The sequence below is a fragment of the Hippocampus guttulatus genome, chromosome 12 (genome assembly GCF_054856545.1).
Source record: "Hippocampus guttulatus isolate MCC_2025c chromosome 12, RoL_Hgut_1.0, whole genome shotgun sequence".
Classification (NCBI taxonomy): Eukaryota; Metazoa; Chordata; class Actinopteri; order Syngnathiformes; family Syngnathidae; genus Hippocampus; species Hippocampus guttulatus.
The window spans coordinates 2633999-2658385 of NC_141272.1; the positions used below are offsets into that span (position 1 = coordinate 2633999).

The 24387-nt window shown below is 42.4% G+C and overlaps 1 protein-coding gene across 5 annotated transcripts in view; it reads right to left on the reverse strand.

Moving 5' to 3' along the window:
* The window catches only part of arhgap42b (Rho GTPase activating protein 42b), a 67379-nt gene that overhangs the window by 14133 nt on the left and 28859 nt on the right, over positions 1-24387 (reverse strand). For all 5 annotated transcript variants that reach the window (XM_086125353.1, XM_086125356.1, XM_086125355.1 and 2 more), the window contains 4 exons: positions 12017-12088; positions 2631-2732; positions 2390-2500; positions 83-187 (listed from right to left, as the gene is read on the reverse strand). In XM_086125353.1, the coding sequence (XP_085981479.1) occupies positions 83-187; positions 2390-2500; positions 2631-2732; positions 12017-12088 (390 nt within the window). The remainder of the gene's footprint in view (positions 1-82; positions 188-2389; positions 2501-2630; positions 2733-12016; positions 12089-24387) is intronic.

The following is a 24387-nucleotide window of genomic DNA, read 5'->3' on the forward strand; positions in this document are numbered from 1 at the left end:
CATTGTGTGTCTCTTTTAAAAAGCAGCAGCAGAGAAACCTGACGACCATACAGGGCACGGTGAGATGCGGGTTGGTGCTTACGTTCTGGAGGTTGAACTGGAGCTGTTGCTTGTACGGCTCAAACTCGTGAGCCAGCTCGTATCCCTCGTGGTAGAACGTAAACAAACCCTGCAGGAAGGCCAGGAGCTGTGAAGGAGCAGCGCTGAGGCATTAGCGCACACAGAAACTCACAGACACACACATACACAATCCCGTATACTGTATCAACATACAAATAGGATAGAGAGGGCGCTCGAAAAAGTTAGAGAAGAGGTGCACTTCTGGGTGACCCTCTTGGTCCAAACACCTCCACAGTTGAGCAGCTGCTGGCGTTGTTGTTGTTGTTATGCACAGACTATGTCAATTACAGCATCTTGTTGGAAAAAAACCCCCCATAACTCAGTGGTGTTATGCGCGGTACTCTAAATCTGATATTGTTTATTTTAATACAGATGAATCAATCGATTGTGTTTGTTCAAAAAAAAATACATGGGAAGAGGACTTTGAAAAGATGATTGCATGATAAATTGCGATTGCAATATTGAGGAAAGAAAGTTCAATTAAATTTCATTTTATTTTATTTTTTTTTAATCATTCAGCCATTTCGTTGCGAGCTTAGTCACGGAATGGATTAAAGTCATAAATCAAGGCAGCGCTGTGCTTGTGTTATTTTTTTTGGAAACTGTTCTGTTATTCACTGAAAAACTCCCCCATTCAATTTTCTCCATTAAAAAGCAAATCCGAGAATCACAGATTTTTTGTTTTGTTCCGATAAATGAATGGCGGAGACACTCCCCAAAAGCTTTGATGGGCTGTACGCACGTTAGAAAACGTGACAAAAGGAGCATAAGCGAACTAGACGCGTGTTGCTGGAGGTTGAGGCAAGCATGGTGCTATTTGCGCGGCCCTAGCTAGCTTACAGTAAGCTTTGGCTGGCCTGTTAGTGCGGGCAAATACGTTGGCGATTGGCTATTCGGTCAGTAATCGTCTCCTCCATGGCGGCGAATAAGACACATTTCTGACAAAAAATTCTTCTAGCGTAGGAACGAACAGAAAAATGGAGAAGGCGTGTTTAATCGCTAAGCTAACCGAAAACTCACACACAATTGTTTCAGACTGAAATTAAGTGCTTGGGTAATGGATTTTGTATTTCAGAAAACCATTCCGAAATAGGAAATATAATTTATTATAAATTATATATTCATTAAAAATGTACATTTGCGTTTGAAGTACACCAACTGAAAATACCGTTTTGTTGCTAAACACAATGTTCATTTAAGAAACAGATCACTACAGTATTACACTGTTGTATTTTTATTGGTTACCAAAATGCTTGATTCAGGTCCCCGGGATTAACCTGCATAGCATTGCTCCTCAAATCAAGTCATTGCTGAGCATTACTTCTCCGCAAAAGAAAAAAAGAATTTGATCCTTGCCAACTGTTGTGCGCCTGACGAGAGCGGCTCTCAGTCAAATTCCGGCGACACAACCCCTGATTTGATATTCGTTCTGAGCTTGGCTGTATCAAACGCTCTTCAAAAGGATGAGTCACTTTATCTGTGGAGAGATTCATCCCGTCATGGTGACCCAGCGGGCCAATAGATTTACATTTCGTTTGGTGGGGTGGGGGGAGGTGGGCCCTGCTTTGCAAGGTGGGTTGACATAAACAAATGGAAGCCCGGAATGCAGCGAGTTGAGGGGGATTCTTTCAAAGAAATACTTGACTCTCATATCACGTCTCCAACACATACAGTACAGTGAGAACTTCATATTACCTGTGACCGTCGCCGATGGAGCCGTTGGAAATAACCGCACGGAGTGCGACGCTTGGTTTTATGACGCACCCGCGGCTGCGGTGTAAACTAGCGGGACACATTATTAGGCACGCTCAAACAATCTAATGAGAGCCGACGCAAGAGCCGTATCAAAAAAGAAACCAACTTCCATTACTAAAGATAATAATGCTCAATTTTGATTGACAATCATTGCACGCCCATTATTAAAATGCTGGGGTTTCATCTCTATAAAGTACAGGTATATTCATATTTATTTTAAGCATTTCTAAAGTTGGGCACTTGGGGAGAAAATAATAACCATTGATATTTTTATCATGATTAATTAAAAACAAATATTGAGTCTTTCAAAACTTTGTATTCATTCAACTACTCAAAACGACCCTCATTTTTTCAAATAATGATTTCCCATCTTTTCACTGAATTTTATTTTTTTATTCATTATGTCTTTGCCACTGAAAAGCACGATGGATTTTGCCTCGTGTTTGCCTGACGCTATGAAAATAAACTTCCCTTGCCTCATACAAGCAATTTGTTGGAAATAAGTTCAACTTACCGGCTCCACAAACTCAAACTTCTTCTTTTCTTGCACTTCCTGTATTTTGAAGACGTACTCGAGGGACGCGTCATAAAAGAGCTGCCTCTCCTTATCAATCTGTGCGTCGGCCTGCCAACCAGCAAAAGTGTCCAGTCAAAGAAAGGTGAGCCCGAGCTTTATTCATCTTGAGATGACAGACAAAGCTGCATTAACTATTAAAAAAACAAAAAAAAAACAAACAGGTTTGTTTGGGCTTTACCTCTTGAAGATAAGCTTCTTTCTTTTTGGACGACAGGTTGAGGTGCCTTTCAAGCGTGGAGTAATATTTCTCCGTCTCCTTATCAAATTTCTTCTTCCCGTCCTAAAATAAAAAGGAATAGATAAATAAAAGGAGAACCTCTAAACACCGGGTTTTAGGTCCTGGGAAACGTGTGATGCAGCTGCCACTAGGTGGAAGTCAAACCCCATTCACACCCCACATGCACATGACTGCAGAATTGAGAGTCATAAAAGCAGCACAGGACACTTTCATGATACCTGTTGGTGGAATTATCAAGAGCAGTGGTTCATTTTTACACCACAGACCACGTGTAATATATATATATATATATATATATATACATCCCCCCCCCCCCCTCCAAGTACTGTACCACCATTATAACCAACACGAAAATACAGTACAGTAGTGTAGTAGGTCTGAGTGTTCCTCCAAAAAAATAAAAATAAAAAATCCCGAAAGTATGATTTTAAGCCACTGTAACCTCACACACGGTTTGAACCCCAACACTGGAGATATTCAATGCGACTTATTGTCAGGCAAATACCAGTACAAGTAGTCCATTCTCGAGCACTCACCGATACGAGAAACAGATACCGCTAATACGTTTGATACAAAACATTTCTATTAGATCAATGACAGATCATTTTAAAGGAAGACCTTTAGTTCTGACAAAAGGCAGTCAATTTGTAGTAGAGAATCAAAGACCACGACAAAACGCAAACAACCTAATCTGAATTTAGGGATTCACTTGTCATAAATTAACCAAAGTGCAAAATAAGATTCCCTGAGTTTTGGATTTTGTTCAAAATAAATTGAAATGCAAAATAATATCGGTACCAAGTTGTTAAATGTTGTTTTTTGCTGAAATACAGAACGTGTAATTCTCTTGGTTTAATCTTCAACTGAGAGTGGCTAAAAGAGCTAAGCTAATAGTTGGCCTCTTTTTGAAGAATAGTTCACTGTTTGGCGATCTGCTGCTTGTTGTGAAGTTGGCTTGCAAAAAGAAAAAAAAAACTACTTCTCAGGTGAGATGCCAGAGCATAGTTTTTAGTTGACCTTTTAGTGAACTCTAAGGTCTACTACATAAAAATCTTGATACTGTACAGCGATTCGGGAGTTGGGAAAGAGTGAATGATTCCATCATTCCGAGGGGGCAGGAGGGTGGGGGCAGGCTTACAGTAAACCCTTAACAGAAACATAAATTTAGCAGCAGATATGCTTGGGGGTAAGAACTTCTTTTTTTTTTTCCCCCTATAAAGTGGCCGGATGACGTTTGTATTTTCCAAAAATGATCCCTAAGGATCTGACAAAATGTTCCTGAGAGAGGAGCAGGAAATGGACTTTTCATGACAGGCGGCCATCTCGCAAGCATGTAAGACCAACAAGACTCAACTTTTTAACACCCTCCCCCAAATCGGATCCAAATCAGAGGCTTCTATTCTATGAAGGCATGTGTGTTGCCTGACCTCTTGGGCTGAGCCACAGTAACAGAAAAAGGGAGGGGAGTGGGCCCTGAGGGGGGCATTGGAGGGGGGCTTGAAATCAGAGCCGGCTTGTTTGTTTTCATTCCCATGGCCCTGATGTTCAGCAAGCCGAGTGGACCCACACGAGCGTTCCGCCTGAGCGAGTTAAAACTCACCACGAGACACGACGATGCAACAATTCCGCCACCAGAGTGAGAGAAAGAGAGAAAGAAAAAAAAAATCAATAGATAATTTTACATGGCTTCTTATTTCCATCACACCCGCTGTTCCTGGCGCACAATTGATTTTTGTCGGCAGAGGATGAAGGGGCGCTGTTGTCGAGAGAGACAAGCCACACAAACAGGTGTCGAACTAAATAAACACACTTAAGTATGATACGACGCTGACAGCAAATATATTTCCCCCAAGAACCGACCGTCTACTTTTTCTTCGAGTAAAAAAAAACAAACAAACAAGTGTCGTTGACGTGACACTATTTTGGAAGCACGCATGCAAGTGAAGCGAATTCCCTCGGGAGAGCGAAAACACACATACACACTCACTACGGGAATCACAATGAATTAGGAGCTTGGGTTTTATCAGAGGACCCCCCGTGGCCAAAGCGGAAGTCTGACCAGCACGAGCGAGCGGTGAACGGCTGCACGCCACATGCTGACAAGCCATCTCGCGCTGTGGGGACTGCGCAGTGAAAATGTGAGGAGGTGCCAGTCACAATCTGTCACCCTGCTTTGTTTGTTTGTTTGCTACAAATACAAAGCACTTCATTACTTTACCTGAAAAAGCCTGTCAAGTGAATTCAGAGATTTGTTTCCCAACACCATCTACAAGTTTGATAAGAACCGCACACTGTTCTTTTGGGAAATGTTTTCACCATTTCAGTTGTCGACATGAATATCGTAAGATACATTACAGCCCTTTTTAGCTGCGTGACTATGCTGAAACCAAGCTGGGAGAGGCAAAGGCGTGTGGACGGCAATACAAACAAAAACAAAGGATGTCAACACACTGTGTTGCATCCAGTTGCGCACAATGCCAAGCAATTACAACAAATTACGCACACATTTTGGCATTGACAATAAAACTAAACCGCGATCGCTTTTGATGGGAACATTAGCCCCTGCCAACATGGCGGCTCTGTAGGCACCTCACTTAAGAAAGGCAGCTACAGCATTTTGGTGCATGTTAGTGCGTTTGGGAATGTGCTCAAAGTGTGCTTCCCTTGATTTGGGGGGGGGGGGGGGGGGCGTGGCTAAAATAGCACCCAGTGTCACACTTGGGTGTCCAGCATGAGTCGCCCCTCCTGGACCACGACATTTACTTTGAGTGCATTTGTTCCGTTGTGGCTAACTAGCTAAATACTTAGTTATACACTGAAATTGCCCATTTGTACCACTTAAAAGTTGATCAAATCAAACAATCACAAGCTTGTAACGAGAAAATTTGTAAGTTGGGGCACTCTTAAGATTTGTGTTTTTATTGGAGGAGCGTTTAAATTTTTTTTTTCCCCCCAGACATTTATCTGTACTTTGACTCGAGTACGGAGTCTGAGTACTTTCGCCACCTGTGCAGACAGCGGTCTCGCAGAGTGCACCAGGTGCTCTCTGATTTGTCCCAGAAATAAGTATGGCACCTACATCACCTTGCGAGGCCTGCCGGATGGCGGAACAATACAGGTGGGGGGAATCAGACGAAGGAATCCTGCCAAGCTTCAGACTGATGTCATTGTGTGTGTCACTGTGAAAGGTAAAAGGAGGAGCAGAGGGTGGCAGTTCAAGCCCACCCGCAGACCAAAAATAAGGTGATAGCAGCTTCCTCTGTGGCCTGGTCGCAGGTCATCTGAAGCGGGGTCACCTAGATTGAGTGCCGGCCAAGTGACAGCATTCTGTCTCATCTTTTCGGGCTAACGAAATATTGTGCTTTACGGCGATGTCAACACAGAAACAACCAAATTAAACATTCATCTCCCTCATTTCATCAGAATAAAGAGTTTCTTTCCACCGTATTCCATTTGTTTTTCTTTGTGTGATCAGCAGTAAAATATGAGTTGGTTTCACCCAAGTCTCGGATTAGGGAACAGAAAACAAGGATTGGGTGAAAAGATACATATTTTATGAACAGCAGTGACTTTTATGCCATTTACTTTTGTTTTATTGACACCCAAACATCTAAACAGTCCTTTTCTTTTATAAAATACCAACAGCAACGACAGAATGTGCTTTTGATGGCAAAATAATGTTTTTACAAATCTCACCAGTCTAACAATTATACATTTGAGAAGCTTGACAAACTATTTGCACCCTATTTAGTAGTAGTAGTATTTGGTTGTGTGTGTGCGTGCATCATGCCATGCATGTATGTACTGTATGTGTGTATGCAAATGCCAAAACACTTAACAGTAATATCATGGGAATGTCATGTGATCATGAGCGATAATCCCGTGAGGTGGGGTGTGCCAAGAGTGATAGTCCTTCCCTGAAGCCGATTTCAGAACGGATGCAGTAAATGTTCCCTCCACTCAAACTATAGCCGCAATATGAAATAGTCGGCAGCCTCGAGCAGGGACAGCTCCGGAAAAGCGTTGCTGCTTTTACCGCTTGCGGCGCGTTTAACATTTACCTATTTGACACTGTGGCCTTGTTTATCATGAACACGGTGTAGCGAGTCGTTATTGAAGTCTCAGATGCGTTACGGTAGCGTTAAAAACCCCGCAGCGCAGCCGAGAAGGAATCTTTGACCCAGAGTGATCCCGGGTGCCCAAGAGTAATCAGCTGGCTGGGAAAAGAAAAGAAACAAAGCAGTAGTAAGCACTCGGCAACTAATGTACTCAACAAACGCAAGCGTACACACAACACACACACTCTGCTCTACTGTACGACCTGGAAGATTTCCCCATCTGATGACTTTGTACTCCCTCATGAATAAATCGCATGCAGGAAGAGATGATTCCGATGCAGAGCGATGTTGGAATGCCCGTTGTGTGTTTGTATGCAAGACTTAGTGGGAGAAAAAAAATGCATTACCCAACCGTATTTTCACAAGATCCAATACGGACAAAAATTCTACAATCAGCAAATATCAGTAGAAGTGCAGAAGACCGCGAGGTATAGATCTGGCTTCTCCAATCCACAAGATGTAATTGATTTGAAAGAGCACCATTATAGCGGTGGTTCTGAAACGCAGGCCCCGGGATCCCGAGGGTCTGCAAGCGGTAGTGATAAATAAGTAAATGGTTATGTTGTATCATTAAACGTGCATATCTACATATGGAGACCAAGAAAACAAACATACAAAGCAATTACGACTTCACTCCGTAGCTTTGGGCCAGTTAAAAGCACTCACAGGATTATGACCTATCACGTAAATCATTCTCGCATTACTTTTTTTCAAGAAAAAAAAAAAAGCACAATGTTGCAGGATTATATTCCGATATTTTTAGAGTGCAAAGGTGTCGTATTCCAAAATAAAAGGGCATTACATGACGATAGTTATATCTTGGAATATAACTTTCTACAAAAAAAGATTTTTATTGTAACATTACATTTTTTCTGAAGTCCTAATGTCATTGAGGGGTCCGCGCTTCATTTTAGGATTATAAGCAGGAAAATTTCTCTCCTCTGTGAGCTCAATTTGTGACCCCCCTACAGTGTACAGTGTATGCGTCATTAGCTGTGCAGGTGTACCATACCTAATGTTGTGGCCAGTGAGTGAATCATGTTACGAATACTTAGGGGGTGAACATTCAAAAAATAAAAAATAAAAAAGATGTATACCATACACCTCGCTAACTTTGCCATTCTTAACAGGGGCTCTAATGAGCTACACGGCCATTGTCTTCTTGCCTCTCATTACCATGGCAACAGATGTCAGCAGAGAGAGGCCCAACGTTCACTGATGTGTACAGCAAATAAGGGAAAACGTCTCAATATCACGCACTGTAACATTTCAGCAGTAAAGCAAACATCTGTGCCTGACGAGGTGTCGCCTGCACATTCAGTTGAAATGGCTTCTCCGGAACGGTGACAAGAAATAGGAGGAGGGGGCTCGGTATGAGGCAGCTCATGACTGGAAGCTAATTTGTAGCGAACGCGGATCACGCCATCAAACGGCAAGGGATTTATATCCAACCTTATCTAAAATGCCGGCTATATTTAAGTTTTTAGCCTGCGTTTATGAATAATTGTGAGTTACTGGTGCCTCGCCCCAGAAATGTTCCGGGTTCGGAGTCTTGCTAGTTCACTATTTATTCATTTATTTTGGGAGTGTATAGTTTCAAAACTGTAATTTGTTCGTCTTGTCATTTGTTTCAGATGTAATTCCACTGTTGACCGCTAGATGGTGTCAACACTCTAGATGGTGTCAACACTCAACTCCCTGCCGGCAGAGAGGGATGGCTGTCGGTTCATTTTGGAATGTACATATTTTGGGATTATTAATGATGTGCAGTGTTTGGCGAGATTAGGAGTTAATTTTGCAAGTTTGGAAAAAAAAAAAGAACAAAAAGAGTAACGCATGAGCTGGATACTACTCTGTGATTTTGTCAGTGCTTTGGCGTGTGGGTACATTTGTGAATCATCAACTAGGAATAGGCTGGCGTTTGCTATATTTGTGTTTAACAGTTCATAGTCGCGGTTGTGTCATATACAGTACGTACGGTGCAATTATCACATTTCAAGCTGAAAATGAAAAAAGGTAAATGTCACGTCCTCCAGAGATCCAAAGTAGCCATGAACTATCTGCGGGGTGTGCACTGACATGTTTTAATTAGCAGTGGTCACATCCCTCGTGTGTGCGTGTGCGTGTGCGTGTACATTCATTCTTCACACTCAAGCCGATGATGGACCTCAACAGTAACCCTGCTGACGAAATCCCTCAACCGGAACATCATAATGTGATTATTTTTCTTTTTCTTAACCACGAGCTAAAAGGGTCACCCATGAATCTGAAGCTCCTCTGCTGATTCCAGGACGAAAGTTAAAAGTAGCACAGCAGCACCCCCACCCCCAAAATAAAAAAAAAAAAATAAAGCGCACTTATACATATACACACACACACACACACACACACACACACACACACACACACTTTTGGGCAGTTTAACTCTGATACATCTCAGTATGTGTGAAAAGGAAAAAAAATGACAACATGAATGAAAGTACAAATACATTGACTTCAGTCTTTATGACAGTTCTTAAAATATATTTTTGTGTGGGAAGAAGACTAACAACAGGGGGTGGGGATGGATTTTGATTAAATAGTGGTGGGTATTGGACGTAATTATCGAAAGTGAACATGGAGAAAACGAATAATGAGAAAATTAAAATTTTTAATTGTTACATTTTCGAAACCACTTGATATATTCACTAGGGCCTGACCGATTCATTATAAACCCTAACTCATTACTACATAAGACAAGAATAATGACATCCAACCATTAAAAAAAAAAAAAAGTATTTTTCTCTCTTCTCACAAAAGGACAAAATATCAAAACACTAAAATAATCCAATGTTCATCCTGCAAGTCATATGTTTTGTTGTTGGAAGCTTGAAGGGAACAAAAAATAAATTATTTATTCTCTTGATATTTTTTAATCAATCGGCCAATTAATCAATTATTGGAATTTTACTCGAATTAGTCCCCCCCCCCCCCCCAAAAAAACAACGTCAGTTCAGCCCCAATCTTCTTTTATTGCATTGTCATAAAAATTGTGTCATTTACGAGGCTGGAACGGATTAATGGAATTTCAATTCATTTCAATGGGGAAAATGTATTTCATGTGCAAGTAAATTACATTCCAGTCTAATAGGTCACAAAACAAATTTCATTTATAATTTGAGGTACTAAGTGCATAGGATTTGCATAAAAGCAATTACAATAGTCACTTTTCCATCATATATTCCTTTTAACGTGAATGTCCTCTGCTTAGTTGTAATTGTTATGCCAACAGTGTGTGTGTTAAAAAGCTGTCATGGGACCGATGTGGATTTCGCTGCAGTGGTGCAGTTCATGCGCCGGCTCGCCGTGAGCGTCACGCATCAGCACCCGCCGAGGCGAAGCATCCATTCGTGACCTCGAGGGATTACTCGCAGTGCCGCCAAATAAGGCGCTAACTGGAAGGGGGCCATGTGGGGGTTGGGCGGATGGTGGGAGGGGGCGGTCAGAAAGGCCGAGCGTGGCTCCGCATTCTCGGAATCGTGTAAAAGTCGCCACCCGTGATGGCCGGCTTTTATCTCCCTCCAGTCCAAGCTAATGTTTGGCGATACGAGAGGAGAAAGCCATTAGGAGGAAGTGGGTGGAGTTCAGAGTGACGTGGGGAGCGGGCTTTTAAGGAGCCGCTCTATAAACATGTGCAATAATAACACTGAAAAGTGGAGGGGGGGTGGGGGGGAAGTGGGGGCAGATAACCCAATGGATGGAAATTAATAGATATTATATATACAGTATAATTATACTAATAATATTACAGGTTTCACGGAGGATAAGGAATATATGCATTGACTGCTATCAACGCGAAATGTCGGCACATCAGTGTCGCGTTGCGACGTTAAAATTAAGCGTTTTAAAAGTATTCTTTCAAGCCTGGGTTACAGTTTCAAAGGAGAAGTAGGATTTCAAATAACGGTTTCAAGACAGTTTCAAAGTTCTCTGGTGCAGGTAATGCATTAAATAAAGCAGGCTACCTATCAAAGGAACGGACGGACTCACAAGGGTTAAGAAGACCACATAACCACGGCGACAGGGCTGAAGCGAGCTCAGAGACTCGGCAGGGCGTCGTGGGAACGAGCACAAACACGGCGCCGTGCTTTCATTTGACAGCGCCGCACTAGCCGGGGAATGAAAGCCACGTTCCTGTGAAGCAACAAAGCAACTCTACGCTTTTTACAAGTCATCCGCGGGGGCCCGAGGATGCCCTGCAGCCAGCACTTTCGCCCCTATCAATCCTGTGTGTCCACTCGGGTGTGGAGCATGTAACCGGATTACAGTAATCTGATTAGAAAAAAATGGCTCATACTATAAATTAGATACTGTTGGGTTGGCACAATAAGATTAGCAAATCTTATGAAAAAAAAATTCTGGTCAGCAGGATTGTGGAGAAGTATCTTTGAAAGAATGACAGTGACCATAAAAGGATTTTTACTGCAAATAGACGTGAAAGTAGAAGGACAGTAATCCCCCAAGATTATGGATCGAGTCCCCTAAAAATGTCCATCATTTCGTATAATAGTGTCAACTGCATTTATACGACAAATTACGATCCCCAAACACTTGATTTCAATTTTATATTTTGTCTTTGTGTATATTGTAAACCGTTATCTTGAGAAAATGTTATATTTATAATAGAAAAAATATGAAACCAAAGTGGCCAGCCTGAAATATGACTTGCTTCTGCATGTGCTATTCTGTTACCAATCTTTATGAGTGTTGATTGTTATCGTTTGAATTTGTGGAATGTACAGTCTGATGACAGGATAAACAATATCAAAAATAAATAAATGGAAGAAACAACACATCATTAGGCTGCGAGCAGAATTGCCCACCCAAAATTGTTTCTTTCTCCTTTTCCAAAAATCTTCAAATATGATGAAGGCAATTATTTTTTTAAGGTAATGATCTGCAAAAATTTCCCCAGCAATATTAAAATTCATTTCACGTACGATCTTATATGCATTATATAATCGGGACCAAACCCTGCCGCAAAGAGCGAGCAGTTCAACGTCATTTACATTTGGACCCCGACTTCTATTACGGGATGCCTCATTTCATCGCCTTGCAAAACGACACTTGCGCGATTCATCGAGCAAAGATTCAATCTTCCGTCTGACTTGCGTCCCGCACAGCATGATGCTAAGGAGGTAGCTTTCCACAGTGGAACGGGTCGCTTACCTTGGCGGCGCCAATCTGCTCCTTGCGAAACCTTTCCAAGGGAGTGATCAAGACGTCGTCTGCGTTCTGAATCTGTGGCGCGGGGGGCGAAAAAACAAAAGCAGACAAATGTCAAGCTGTGTTCTTCAAAGCGAGTACTCAAACTGAAAAGATCGCTAATTAAAAAGCTCGATGTAGCTGTCATTGCACCGCAGTGTTGCGCAAAGGCTCCGCGGCGAGTATGACTTGAGCTCGTGCAGTGGAAATGATGCCAAGCACAACATTTAATTGTCATTTATTCTCGATTATCGTGGTATGTGTAGGGTTTTAAAGTTTGGGTTTTAAACCTGAGTTGCGGTTTCAAGTTCGTTTCACGTTAGCGACGTGGTTTCAAAGTATAATTTTGGATTGAAGGTTTTAGACAAGGTTTAAGATTGCAAACCTGGGCAGGTTTACAATTTAGGGTTTCAAGCCCGAGCGAGACTTTCAAATGAGGTTGTCAAGCCTGGGGGTTTGGGTTCCAAATTGGGGATTTCAAACAATTATTTCAAATTAGGGTTTCAATCTAGGGTTAAGGCTTTTAAATTAATCTTTAAAAGCAGGGTCAAGAAATTCAAACTGGAGTTTAAGACTGCCTTGGGGTTTCTAATCTGAGTTAGAGTTTCAAGTTAAGGTTTCAAACAAGATCCTTGTGAGGGCTTTTTAATTCTTAATTTTTTGTCAATTTGTGTCTTGCTTGAAACTTGCAGGTTAGGATTTCCTTATGCCTTGCACATAACATGACCTTCTTCCACCTCTGGTTTGAAGAAATATGGCCCGGTGCTACGCCGATAATCCTGAGGTGCATTTCACATTCGGGAGTCCTTTTTGTCTCCCCCCCGCGCTATCGGGGCTCACCATCCGAAGTGTCTCGCGACTCGTTCGGCCCAGAAACAGATAAACTGGAGATGTATTGCCCCATTTACGGCCCACGTTCAATCCTTGGGTGGCCGCGCCGGGTGAAGGTGCCGTTAGCGTCTTGGAAAATTCAACGCGGGATAGGCTTTCGTCCATGTTGAGTCAATGACATCAGAGGAAGAGGACTGAGGTAACGGGGGGGTGCCAACGACAGGTCAGTTAGGTTGATGGAAGCGTGTTATTTCGCACGGTGAGAAAAGTAAAATAATTCATCGAGGCAGCAGATGGGGAAGGTGGAGGTGGCGGTTTGTTTGGTTCGTTGGTGTTTCAAGAACCCACACCTTTCGACAAAAAAAAGAAGAATTGAATTATTATCATGCAAAAATGAATAAATAGTAGTTGAAAATAAAGTTTTCAAGTCAGGGGTAGGGTTTCAGAGTATGATTCCGAACCAGGGTTCAGGTTTTCAAAGCTGTTTCAATTTTAGGTTGCAGTCTCAAATAGGGTTTATGGTTTCAAGAGTTAAGGTTTCAAACAACGGTGAGTAGTCTCAGGCCACGGTTGTCATTTTTAAATAAAAAATTTAAGACAGGGCTAGTGTTCGGTTTCAATTAGGGGATGTCAAATTATGATTTCAAAGTTGCTGTTTTTTTCTTTCAAAGTATGATTTCGAGCTTGAGTTGACGTTTCAAACAAGGGTTACGGTTTTAAATTGGGGCTTAAAATCAGGGTAAAACGTCTGGGTTAATTTCAAACTCTCATCCTGCCCCTTTGAACCTGAGTTTCAAGTTAATTTTAGGCGAAAAAACTGGGCTCAGGTTTCAAAAAGAAAAGGTTGGTTTCAAAGTAGGGTTTCAAGACTGTGTAAGGGGTTCAAGTGTGATTTTTCAAAGTAAAAGAGCAAAATAATATAAATGACATCATTTTAAAAAGTCGTTTTCTTTTCTTGGTAGCAAACAGCCTGGTGATTGGGGACCTCTGAGCCCCAGAACTCGATTCAGAGTTTTTATTTTGCATCATTAATCACAGCGCAATTTTAGCATCCCGAACATCTGTCGGGGCCTACATGGACGCTCCAAGAGGAGCTTTGGTCCTTGTCGATTGCCCCATTCTTTACTTTAATCACCACAAATGCAGTTTCAAATGGTGGCGGCGACACAAAGGGCTCCAAACGTCCTTGCCAGACCTTTTCCAGTATGTATAAATCATCCTATCATCTGCATGCATCTGCCGGCTAACCCCGGGACGTCTGTCAGATAGGTCATTCATATACATGCAAAATAGCAGCGTGCCCTGAGACGGACCCCTGGGGTATCCCTCCACGACCGTTCTCGGAAAATTGTACTCGTCCCCTGAGGTGCAAGGAAAAGCATGCAGAAAAAAACAATTTGGATTTCAACACACGGTGGTGAACATTACGAGAGGACCTTTTTAGTCAGCGTGATCTCACAGGAAATCTTCTGTCCAACACAAATGAGCCCGAGCACGAATAGAAAATTCCCGCCAATAATTCATGCTCCCTGAAAGTGATTATAAAGTACATACTGTATATTGATTATTTCAACCATAAATAGACAACAAACTATGTGCCCGGACCTCGCTAACAGAATTGCAAACGTCCGCATACACTGTTGCATTCTGAAAATTACACATACGCTGGTGACGCTCATTAATAAAGTACATGGCTTGAGAACGAGCCAACCTATGCTATAATCTGGAGGAGTGTCTTGATCATCTGGAGCGTTTTGCTTCTTAAACATTAGAAAACTAGGATGCATGTTATTGGTCCTGCCTGACACAGGGAATAAGGAGACCACTCAATGATTCAATCAAAGTAACATACATATATACATACAGTATACACATATACACACACACATTATATATTATATACACACACACACACACACACAAACACGTATACATAAGTATATACATACTGTATACATATATACATATATATAAATTTTCCGCTGCAGCGCTCATTAAAATGTGGCTTGGTTTTAAATGTGCAGGCGGTGAGGCTTCAGTGACAAATTGGCTGATGCGACAGCCTTTTTCCCTTCACACTTGCTGGAATATTGGCCTAGCGCTCATTAGCATAGCATGTGATGTATGCACTCCATTGGAGATAAGGTCAGCCCTTTCGTCACTTGTTTTCCTCGCCAGGGGTGACAGTTTCATTTTGGCATTGCCTGTGCACATGTATACAAAAAAAAAAAAAAAAAACAGCGCAAGATGAGGGTCTTAAATCACAAAATCACGGCATAACCACGAGAGCGTTTGGCGCGACACTCCACCTGAGATCGTCGGAGGACATTTGGCGGTCGTACTAACGGTGCCCGTTTGTAATCCCCCTGCCACCCCCCCCCCCCCACCGAGTCGCGGTTATCTACGTGCACCGGGAGTAATCTGCCGGTGTGCTAATGTCATTTCCGACGCTTTATCTCCTCTGTGCTCGCTCGTCTAATTGAGCCTGCAGTGTGCGCCGTTGCGCTTTTCCAATGCAGACATCTAATAGCGCTCGCTTGTCCAATTCCACTTGAACAGACAGGACAGTTAAACACGTAGCTTGATAAGGGCCAGAGATTAACGCCTGCAATGTAAACGTGAAGGAAAGAATGTGTACTTCTCCTTAGCTTGTAATCAGTTGCCCATGCAACCTTAGAACATTTGCATTTTTAATACATCGCAGACCGAAACAGATGGTTGTAAACCGCCTACAGGGGATATTTTTTTGGGCTTGTCCCCCGCCCCCGGAGACCACCTCAAAAACCGGGATTCGCACCTTGAACCTTTCGACAATGAGGCAGATGCGATAAGCACACACCTGCTACTGCTTTCCCATCATCTGCAATAAATTTTAGTTCAAAGTGGTGAAAACCCATTGAAATTGGAAGACTCTGCATAAACACACTTGATGATGCTTGTTGCTCGGTGACCGGTGGTCTAATGCAAGTAACAGTGTGTTGTCAAAGCTCAGGCTGAGAGAGGAAATTCATGTCAAGGAAGTACAGGTATGTTCGATTGAAACATCCTGAGATTAACCTCCGTGTTTGTCAGAGAGGAACCAAGTTTAGCCTGGCTTGTTAGTGGAAGTTACGGAGAGTTTTAGCCGCATGCACAAGTACCGTATTTTCTGCACTATAAGGCGCACCTAAAAGCATTCAAACTTTCTCAACAGCCGACAGAGTACGCCTTATAATCCGATGCGCCTTACATATGAATCAATATTCAGATTTCTTGGACGTAGTATTTTAAATGTTCTGCAAAGCGCTTTGTTATAGCTGCAGCGTTTGTGAAAGCGCAATATAAATAAAGCTGTATTGTATTGAATTCCCTTTAGCGTAGCTCCATCGAGGGGACGCATAATACGACTGCAGCCACTATTGTTGTGCAGTGCGCACTATATATGAAAACGGTTTTACAATAGGCTATTCATCGAAGGTGCGCCTTATAGTGCGGAAAATACGGTACTTGTATATTTTCCGTGGATATTTCTCAAAATCATCTGTAATCCACTTTCCCTCTTGAAAGACGAGTTTGAAATACAAGTATTTGGATTTGACTTTACCACCGATTTGGTAGGCGGGATGTGACCGGCAGATATTTTGCATTTTAGGCAAAATCGGTGATTGGTTGTAAGGGCATTATTCGCCAATCCACCAATGATGTCTTCTCGTAGCCGCAAAATAAGGCATTCCAGCAAACATAATCTCGTACACTATGGGGACGTTCTGTGCTGCCATATTTACGGTTTAAACTGCCGCAGATAGCAGGGGCTTGGCTGTACGTGCGTTTCATTGGGCAGCTCACCCGCAAGCCTTAGCAATGAAGCAAACTGGATCATGCCTCAAACGTCACTCATTCAGTTCACAGCACAAAAACATCCCAACTGAATCCAGTTGTCTTTGCAGTAAACCAACTGGGCATATTTACACCTGAACTAAAGGCAACCTTCACCAAGCCTCGCCCGCTAAGTCGGCATTGTTCCGGATGCCCTCAGCAGCCGCTTCTCTCAAACGGATTAAATCCGCGATGCTCGAAAGGACGCGGCAGCGCTGAAGAATTTCATTACGGAGCAGGTGCGGTGGAATCACAGCGCGCGCTCAGCTTCTGCCGCTAAACGTGTTTTTCCTCAGACCACCAGCGGCTCATTAAACACTACAAAGTGCACAAAGGGAGCCCGCGCTAAGTGTCGCGTTGAATCTTTCATTCGAGTACTGTGTGCACAGAGCTTTGGAAACCGTGTGTGAAAGAAATTGTATGCAGGTCTTCCTGCGCAAACAGAGACAACAACCGCTTTACACTTCTTAAAATAACACTTTGTGGTAAGTTTATGAAGCCCGGTTTCACTTTCACAATGAAGACAAATTGATACGCAAAAAACGCGATTACATGCATGGAGTCTTGTTACACCGAAGGTAGAAAGGGATTTGTGCAAAAATAACAAACAGGGAATAGACCTCAATCATTTAGAAAAAAAAATTGGGGATCTTTCCTGCTCGTCATGTCAAGTCGGCATCGCTATCAACCGTTTTTAAATTGAAAATCAAAATTAGGAGGCGAATCTCAGATTGCCACGATTATGAGGGAGAGAAATAGCGGTTACATTATTTTAAATCTCTGTAGATGTGAAAGAAATTGAAAGTAAGTTCCACGAGACCATTATTAAGAATCACATTTTGCATCCTTACACAGGGTAATAACTACCGTAATTCCACTGCACACTGTATAAAAGCCTTTTTCCTAATCCATTATTAGCCATGTTGTCCGGGGCATATTTATGACTCATTATCAGTAACGAGGAGCAAACTCTCAGTCTGATATTGATTTTTTTCGTAGTGGTTCCTGCGAGCAGGCGGTCTGCTGAGCCAATAAAGTGTTGAGAAGTCAAGAGGTGACAAAACAACAGCATTTTGCAGGAACAAGCAAAGTGGATATGCCATGTTCAACTAAACAGTGATTTAGCAGATTCAGCTTCAAGTGAAAGAGGAAAAAAAAAGTGACGTGGAATGTTTTGGCGGAAGTAAGGAAGGAAGGACGGAAGTAAGGGTGCATGGATAAAAAGTGGGGCTGAGAAATGGAAGGCATAGAGGAACCGAGGAAGGCAGGAAGGGAAGCAGGATGGATCCAAGTATGCATGAATAAAAACAGGTCTGAGGGAAGGAAGATGGCAAGGAGGGTGGAATGGATGGAAGGCAGGAAAGTCGGTTTCAGGAGACGGAGGAAGGAAGAAAGGATGCATACAGTACATAAAAGCAAGTTTGAGGGAAAGAAGATTGGAAGGAAGGAGGGAAGAAAGGAACCAAGGCAGAAAAGGAGATTCAAGTGAAGGAAGCATGCGTGAATAAAAAGTAGGATTGAAAAGAAAGGACAAGAAGGAAGGCAGAGAAGTTGCTTTAGGGAAGGACGCATGAATCAAAAGTCGGTCTGACAGAAGGAAAGAAGGAAGCAAGTCAGGGAGGGAAGGAAGGACGGCCAGAAAAATAGGTCCAAACAAAGTAAGGATGTCAGCATGAATAAAAAGCCAGTTTGAGGAAAGGAAGGAGGTGAAAAAGGCAATGAAGCCATTTATTTTGAAGAGCCACGCAAGATGAAACAATATTCAAATGTTTTGAAATCATCGCTTATGGTACATGTCGCCTTTTCATGTATCAATTTGAAGCTTTCTAAGGCATCATCTACTCGCAGGTAGGTCGGCATTGATTCGTCTCGACGCCGCGACGTCAACGCGCTATCGTCGGCTGCCGATGAGCAAAACCGTTTCCCCCCCGTCCCTTCGTCTGGAGCCACATTCCCGCTAATGATCGCCGGCAGCACGGCATAAAAGAAATATAGGGGCCGCTCGCACCTATAATCACAACGACAGACGCCGCGCCCTGAAGAAATTAGCCTGGCTCGTTAAAGTAGTCCTAAGCACGCGCTCCCGCCAAATGAACGCCTAATAAACATTCCACCCTCGTCATTATGATCGAATAAAATCCCCCATTTCATGCCGAGGGTGTGAAATGACCTTTATTAAAAAAGCGCGGCATGTAGATTGGTTTCGGGAGGGGGGGGGCATTGGAGACAAGTGAGGGAGGGCGGAACCATGCGATTGTACGGCTAAATATTTATCTGGTCCACAAATGGCACCTGGAGCAAGGTTAGTCGAGAGCTATTTCGTCACAAACTGAAACACCTTGACAACAGCCGAGATGAATTCATTCACTTGCCAGGCCATTTGGGAGCGTTTTGACTTTCCAGACTCATAGAGGCGCCTCGATTAATCGGCAACTAGCCGCTGAGCAAATTCGTCGATAACTTCGTAAAGACATTTCTTGAAATCTGCGGCAAAAATTAATTTCAAGACGGATAATAATGACCTAGGCTTGAATAAAGGGATGATTTATCCGATTCACCAATTATTAAAATAATTAATTGCAGCCCAAGAATATTGGCTTCTACGGCAATATATTGTAAACATCGAATCTCCCAAAAACAAAGAGTCGACTCTCTTCTTTTATCAGAAAATCAAAGATTGTCGTTCTCTCATAATCGGTAAGTAGAATTTGGGTTGGTTTCACCTAAAAATAGCGGTTTGTGACCTAAAAGGGGAGAAAACCAACATTTTAGGAACAGAAAAAAAACATGTCGACAATGACTCAGAAACTTAATGACACCTCAAATTATAACACAACAAAAACAAGAGTTAGGCTTTCGTTGGAAAAAATGATCCTTTCATTACATATATGCAACTACGTTTCTGGTATATTTATCATATAAAAAATATGGACTTATTTTAGGGGGCCGATTAAAATTTTTTCGCAATTCGTGGCAAGGCTCCAATTCCGGCAAAGAGAGCCCCTCAATTTTCGCACCGTGAAAACAAGGACACCATGCTCGTATGCGAGTAAAAACGAGGACTAGCCTAGCAGTCCACCGTTTGTAACCACAACTGTGTTTAATGCGATACAATTATGTTTTTACCGCCTTATATTTCCCTCACTCGCAGACGAGCAACTATCCAAGTCGGAAAGGTCAATGCTGTGCAATTTCTCATTACATGTGAAGCAACGCCTCCCCAGTATGAATTCTTCATGAGTGAGTCGAGAAGGAGCGTAATAAAAAATAAAATAAAATAAAAATTTTAAAAAACTGTTGCTGCAATCCAACACGGACAGTCGACGTGACACGCTTGCCTCACGTTGCATTGGCGAGTAAGCCGTTGAACAAGTGCGCAAAGCACCTGATATGAAGCTGCTCTGTGGCTCCCCGGGGACTCTCGCCCATCCCGCGCGATTCTTTGACTGCGATGCCCATTGAATGGAGTTTGGGGGCTGATGCGGACCGCTTCCCTACAGCTGTGTGATGCGCCCAACTGAAGCAACAGATTCCTTGCTGCGTGCTAGCTACGCTGACATGAAAGGGCTATGCACTCCAGTGTTGTTGTTGGAGATGTAGGCTTCAGAACTAAAGAAAAAAAATAAATCTGCCTGCAGTGCAGAACATGGTAAATAATGCTCAGCTTTTCTCACTGCGATCTGTTTGGTGCAGACACCACAAGTGCATTGTGTTGTTTTATGGCTTTAATATGGCAATATTGTCACTTTTATCGTACATTTTTAGGGGCCTTATTTTCGTAGACAGGCACACTTGCGCGTATTTATTTCCGTGCCGGGACCAGTCTACTTTATCGCGTTTGGGAATTTGGCACCTCATTAGGCCTTCCGGCGCACACTATTCCACACCCCCGGCGCACCTGGCAATTTGGTGACGGAAGTTAGATTAGACTTTAGACCGGGTGAAAGCAGGTCGTGAAATGAGATTTTGGTAAGGGGGTTAAGGGACGATTGGGGTGGTTGTCACACAGATGCGCAATAGTGCAATTGAAGGCGGTCTCTGAGTGGATAACCGCGCACCTCACCTGCGTTGGCTATGTTCACTCCCACAACGGTGCAAACGCCTATTTCTAACCATTGTACGAAAATACCCAAAAATATTCGACTGCGCGGAGGTTCTCAGTACCACTCTACGCTTTTAGCAGCTGTGGCTAACATTAGCTTGTTTAAAGTGCTAATGCTAGCTTTGAGATTAGTATATGCATTTTTGCTGCAACCATGCTTTTGCTTTTTAATTTTTTTTTATATCAATTCCATTTCCATCTATGCATAGCTAGACTTGTCATCATTGGTTTGACCGAACTATAAGCCCAAGTTTCTTCCTAGAAGCCACTTGAAATGGGCGGACACAATGAGCACAAGGTGAAGGTTAACTTGTGCCACCTGGCCAAGGCACTTAAGTGGATGTAGGATCAAAAATGTTGCGCCAATTTAAGTGCGCCAACTCATGTTCCAGAGGGTAAGCGTAATTTCACTTCTTGTCATCACGGGTTCATAGGTTCAGCCACTGCTGAAAATGGGAGCAAGTTAATCTGGAAGCCAGTTGAACCGTAACACCGGCCCCTTCCGACAGAGAGTTGGTGCATTTTCACTGCAATCCCCCCCACCCCCACCCCACAAATGCCGATACTTAGAATTGATGGTATGGAGTCATTTTGGCCCGCTAAATGTCATTTTACTGTCCCGGTAAAAGCACAACAAGAAAGGAAACGAAAAAAAAAAAAACATGCCGGAATTATTTTATGGTGTTTAGATGTATTTAAATGAAGAAAATTGCGCAAGAGGAGATATGAGCTTGAGGTAAACAAATTAAACTTACAAGACGTGCCTATGTCAAGAAACACCGAAATACAAATGAAATGTATGAGTAATGGCCAGTCAAAGAGTCTGTCAATTATTTTTGGGAAACCATATTCATGCAACCCATACCACACTGTCGAGTTGGAGCTTCGTGGTTACGTCGAATATTTGACATAGTCTTTGCACGGTTGAGGTTAGGGCTGATATTCTCATCGGAGCTCAAATTTGCTGAGGCTCATTGCCCTGCAAGTTTTTATCATCTGCTCCAAATAGTTTTCCAATACTCATCAAACACACTCAGGGCCCACGTCTGCCGAGAACAAGGGCTGCCTTTATTGGGCACTGTTGTTTCAGGGTCATTGGAAACATTCCTGCGTTCACGTGACAGCACAGAAGGTGCCCACAGGGCCAAGTCACTGTACAAACACGCACGCGCGCGCACGCACACACACACACACACACACACACACACACACACACACACACACACACACACACACACACACACACACACACACACACACACACACACACACACACACACACACACACACACACACACACACACACACACACACACACACACACACACACACACACACACACTTAATTCTGCCACACAAAGACACACTTTGGACAGTGTTGTTTCTGTCCGAGGTGTGAAATGGTTATGGTTGATTTTGAAATGTGTTTAAAGGCCGTTGAAGGAAATGTAAACCTAAAGAAAAGTGTCAACGTGGGAAATAAATTGGAGTCCGCAAAGCCAAACAGCACTTAAGGGATCGGGAGGCCTTTGTTGTTCATTTTAAAAAGCAGCAGGAGAAGACGTGAATTACAATGTGAATTAAAACCTGGCACTTATGACTGAGGGTACAATACGTGTACATATAAGCTCCATCAACAACAACACAAAAAAAGAACGAGAGCAGATACTTCCGAATGTGTGCAGCCTTATCGACTTGCCAAAGTTTATACGAGAAAAAAACCAAAAAAACAAACCACTATTCCCCCCCAAGCAGTCTTAAATGCGTGTGTTGCAGCATTTGTATACCAGTGTTTCCTATTGTCTTGTTTTCTGGTGAACGAAAACAAAAAACTCTTATTGACCAGAACTTTATCACATTGCAAGGATCAAACACATGGACCAGATACAGCTGATTTGAGGCTAGCTCGTATGTACAACAAACATCATAACTTTTTCATCTGCATTTACACTATTCGTATTTGTGTACTGAAATCTCTTTATTTGTAGTAACCTACGGTCGATTCACACACCCTGGTGGAACTAACAGCGTACAATTAAAGAGATGTGCAAATGTGTCTTCTGTCACAGTGCACCATGTTGTATCTTGCTTTGGCTAATTAGCTAGCTTTGCAATGTCTGTGCTAGTCACATTTACACTGTCTGTATTGGCTACGTTGAAACCAATAGCAAGCGTTACACAAACATCATTTGTATTCTTTCATTTTATACCAGATGTTGTATATAATTTTTAACTCTTAGCTGCCAGTGAAGTATGAGAAGCGATTGGAGTAGCAATAGTTTATGTAAAACAAGCAGTTTTACATAAACTATTAGCTTGCTTCAATTAGACCGACATTATTTGTTTTATCTATCTTAATGACCTATTTATTCCCTCATTTTTCTGCACTAAACTGGCTTTGCAGTGTGTTTAAACAATGTTTATTGTTTGTGTACTGGATAGCTTTACAACATTTGTTTTGTCTCAGCTAGCTTCCCACTCCCGTGAACCCTTTCTATTCGAGATCAAGCTATGAAGATGCCCAATTTGCGAAGACAGAACCGTGGATATGCCGCGATTCACTGTATATGTTTTCGCTAGCTCCACTTTAGGTATGAACTGGCTCTACATACACCACTGTGTTGCTTTTACAGTGATTTCCACCATGATTAAGCACTTTGCCTCTGTTCTGCCAACTAGCAAGTTGACCACCAGCAGGTGAATTAAATCAGCAAAGTACTTTAAAAAGAGTGAATTTGAGAAGTCTTGGTGTCTATGCCAATCATGGCATAATTTTAAGCTTGGCCTCCCAGCAAGGCATCAGCCAATAAATGGCGTCATGCCTGGACGCAGCCCGAGCAAATTGGACCTGTGGAACAAGTCAATCCGAAACGCTTGAGGAGAAAGGAAAGACAAAGTTTCTTCCCCATCTGCTGTCAGATGTTTGGCTTTCAGCAAAAAGCCTTATCAGTGAATCTATTTTTATACCACTTATTGAGTCCAGATGTGAAAGGGGAGTAAAAGGGAGTTGGACCAACCTGAATTTGATTTCTGAAAAAGACAAAACAGAAAAGGAAACCAAGAACAAGAAGGTTCCACCCACGCGTCCATCTCCAAATGTCTCACTGGCTGCAACATGTTGCATTATTAAAATATAAATAAAATGAACGAGGAAACATCTTGCAGAGACATTCATTCCATATTCTTCCTTTATCTGTAACCAGTAGGTGTGCTCTGATACCTCAAAAAAATATTAAATTATATATATTATATATATAAACTTATAAACTTGGCGCATACCATGGATTTCAAATCACAGTTTGGGAACAAAACAAAATTCAGTAACAAAACAAAAGTGATTTTCCCATGTGCAACAAAGATTTTATTGTCTTAAAAAAAACAGCGAGAGATAGAGAGAGAGACTGTAAAAGTCACAGAAGTGCAAATGATGACTTGCTTGAAAAAAATGAAAAAAACCAAAACAACTGTTGTGAACATTGTGGTTCAGCTCCTTGTTAAAGAACTGCCAGCTGTGCAAAAAGTACTAAAATCATGAAGCAGTTGGACA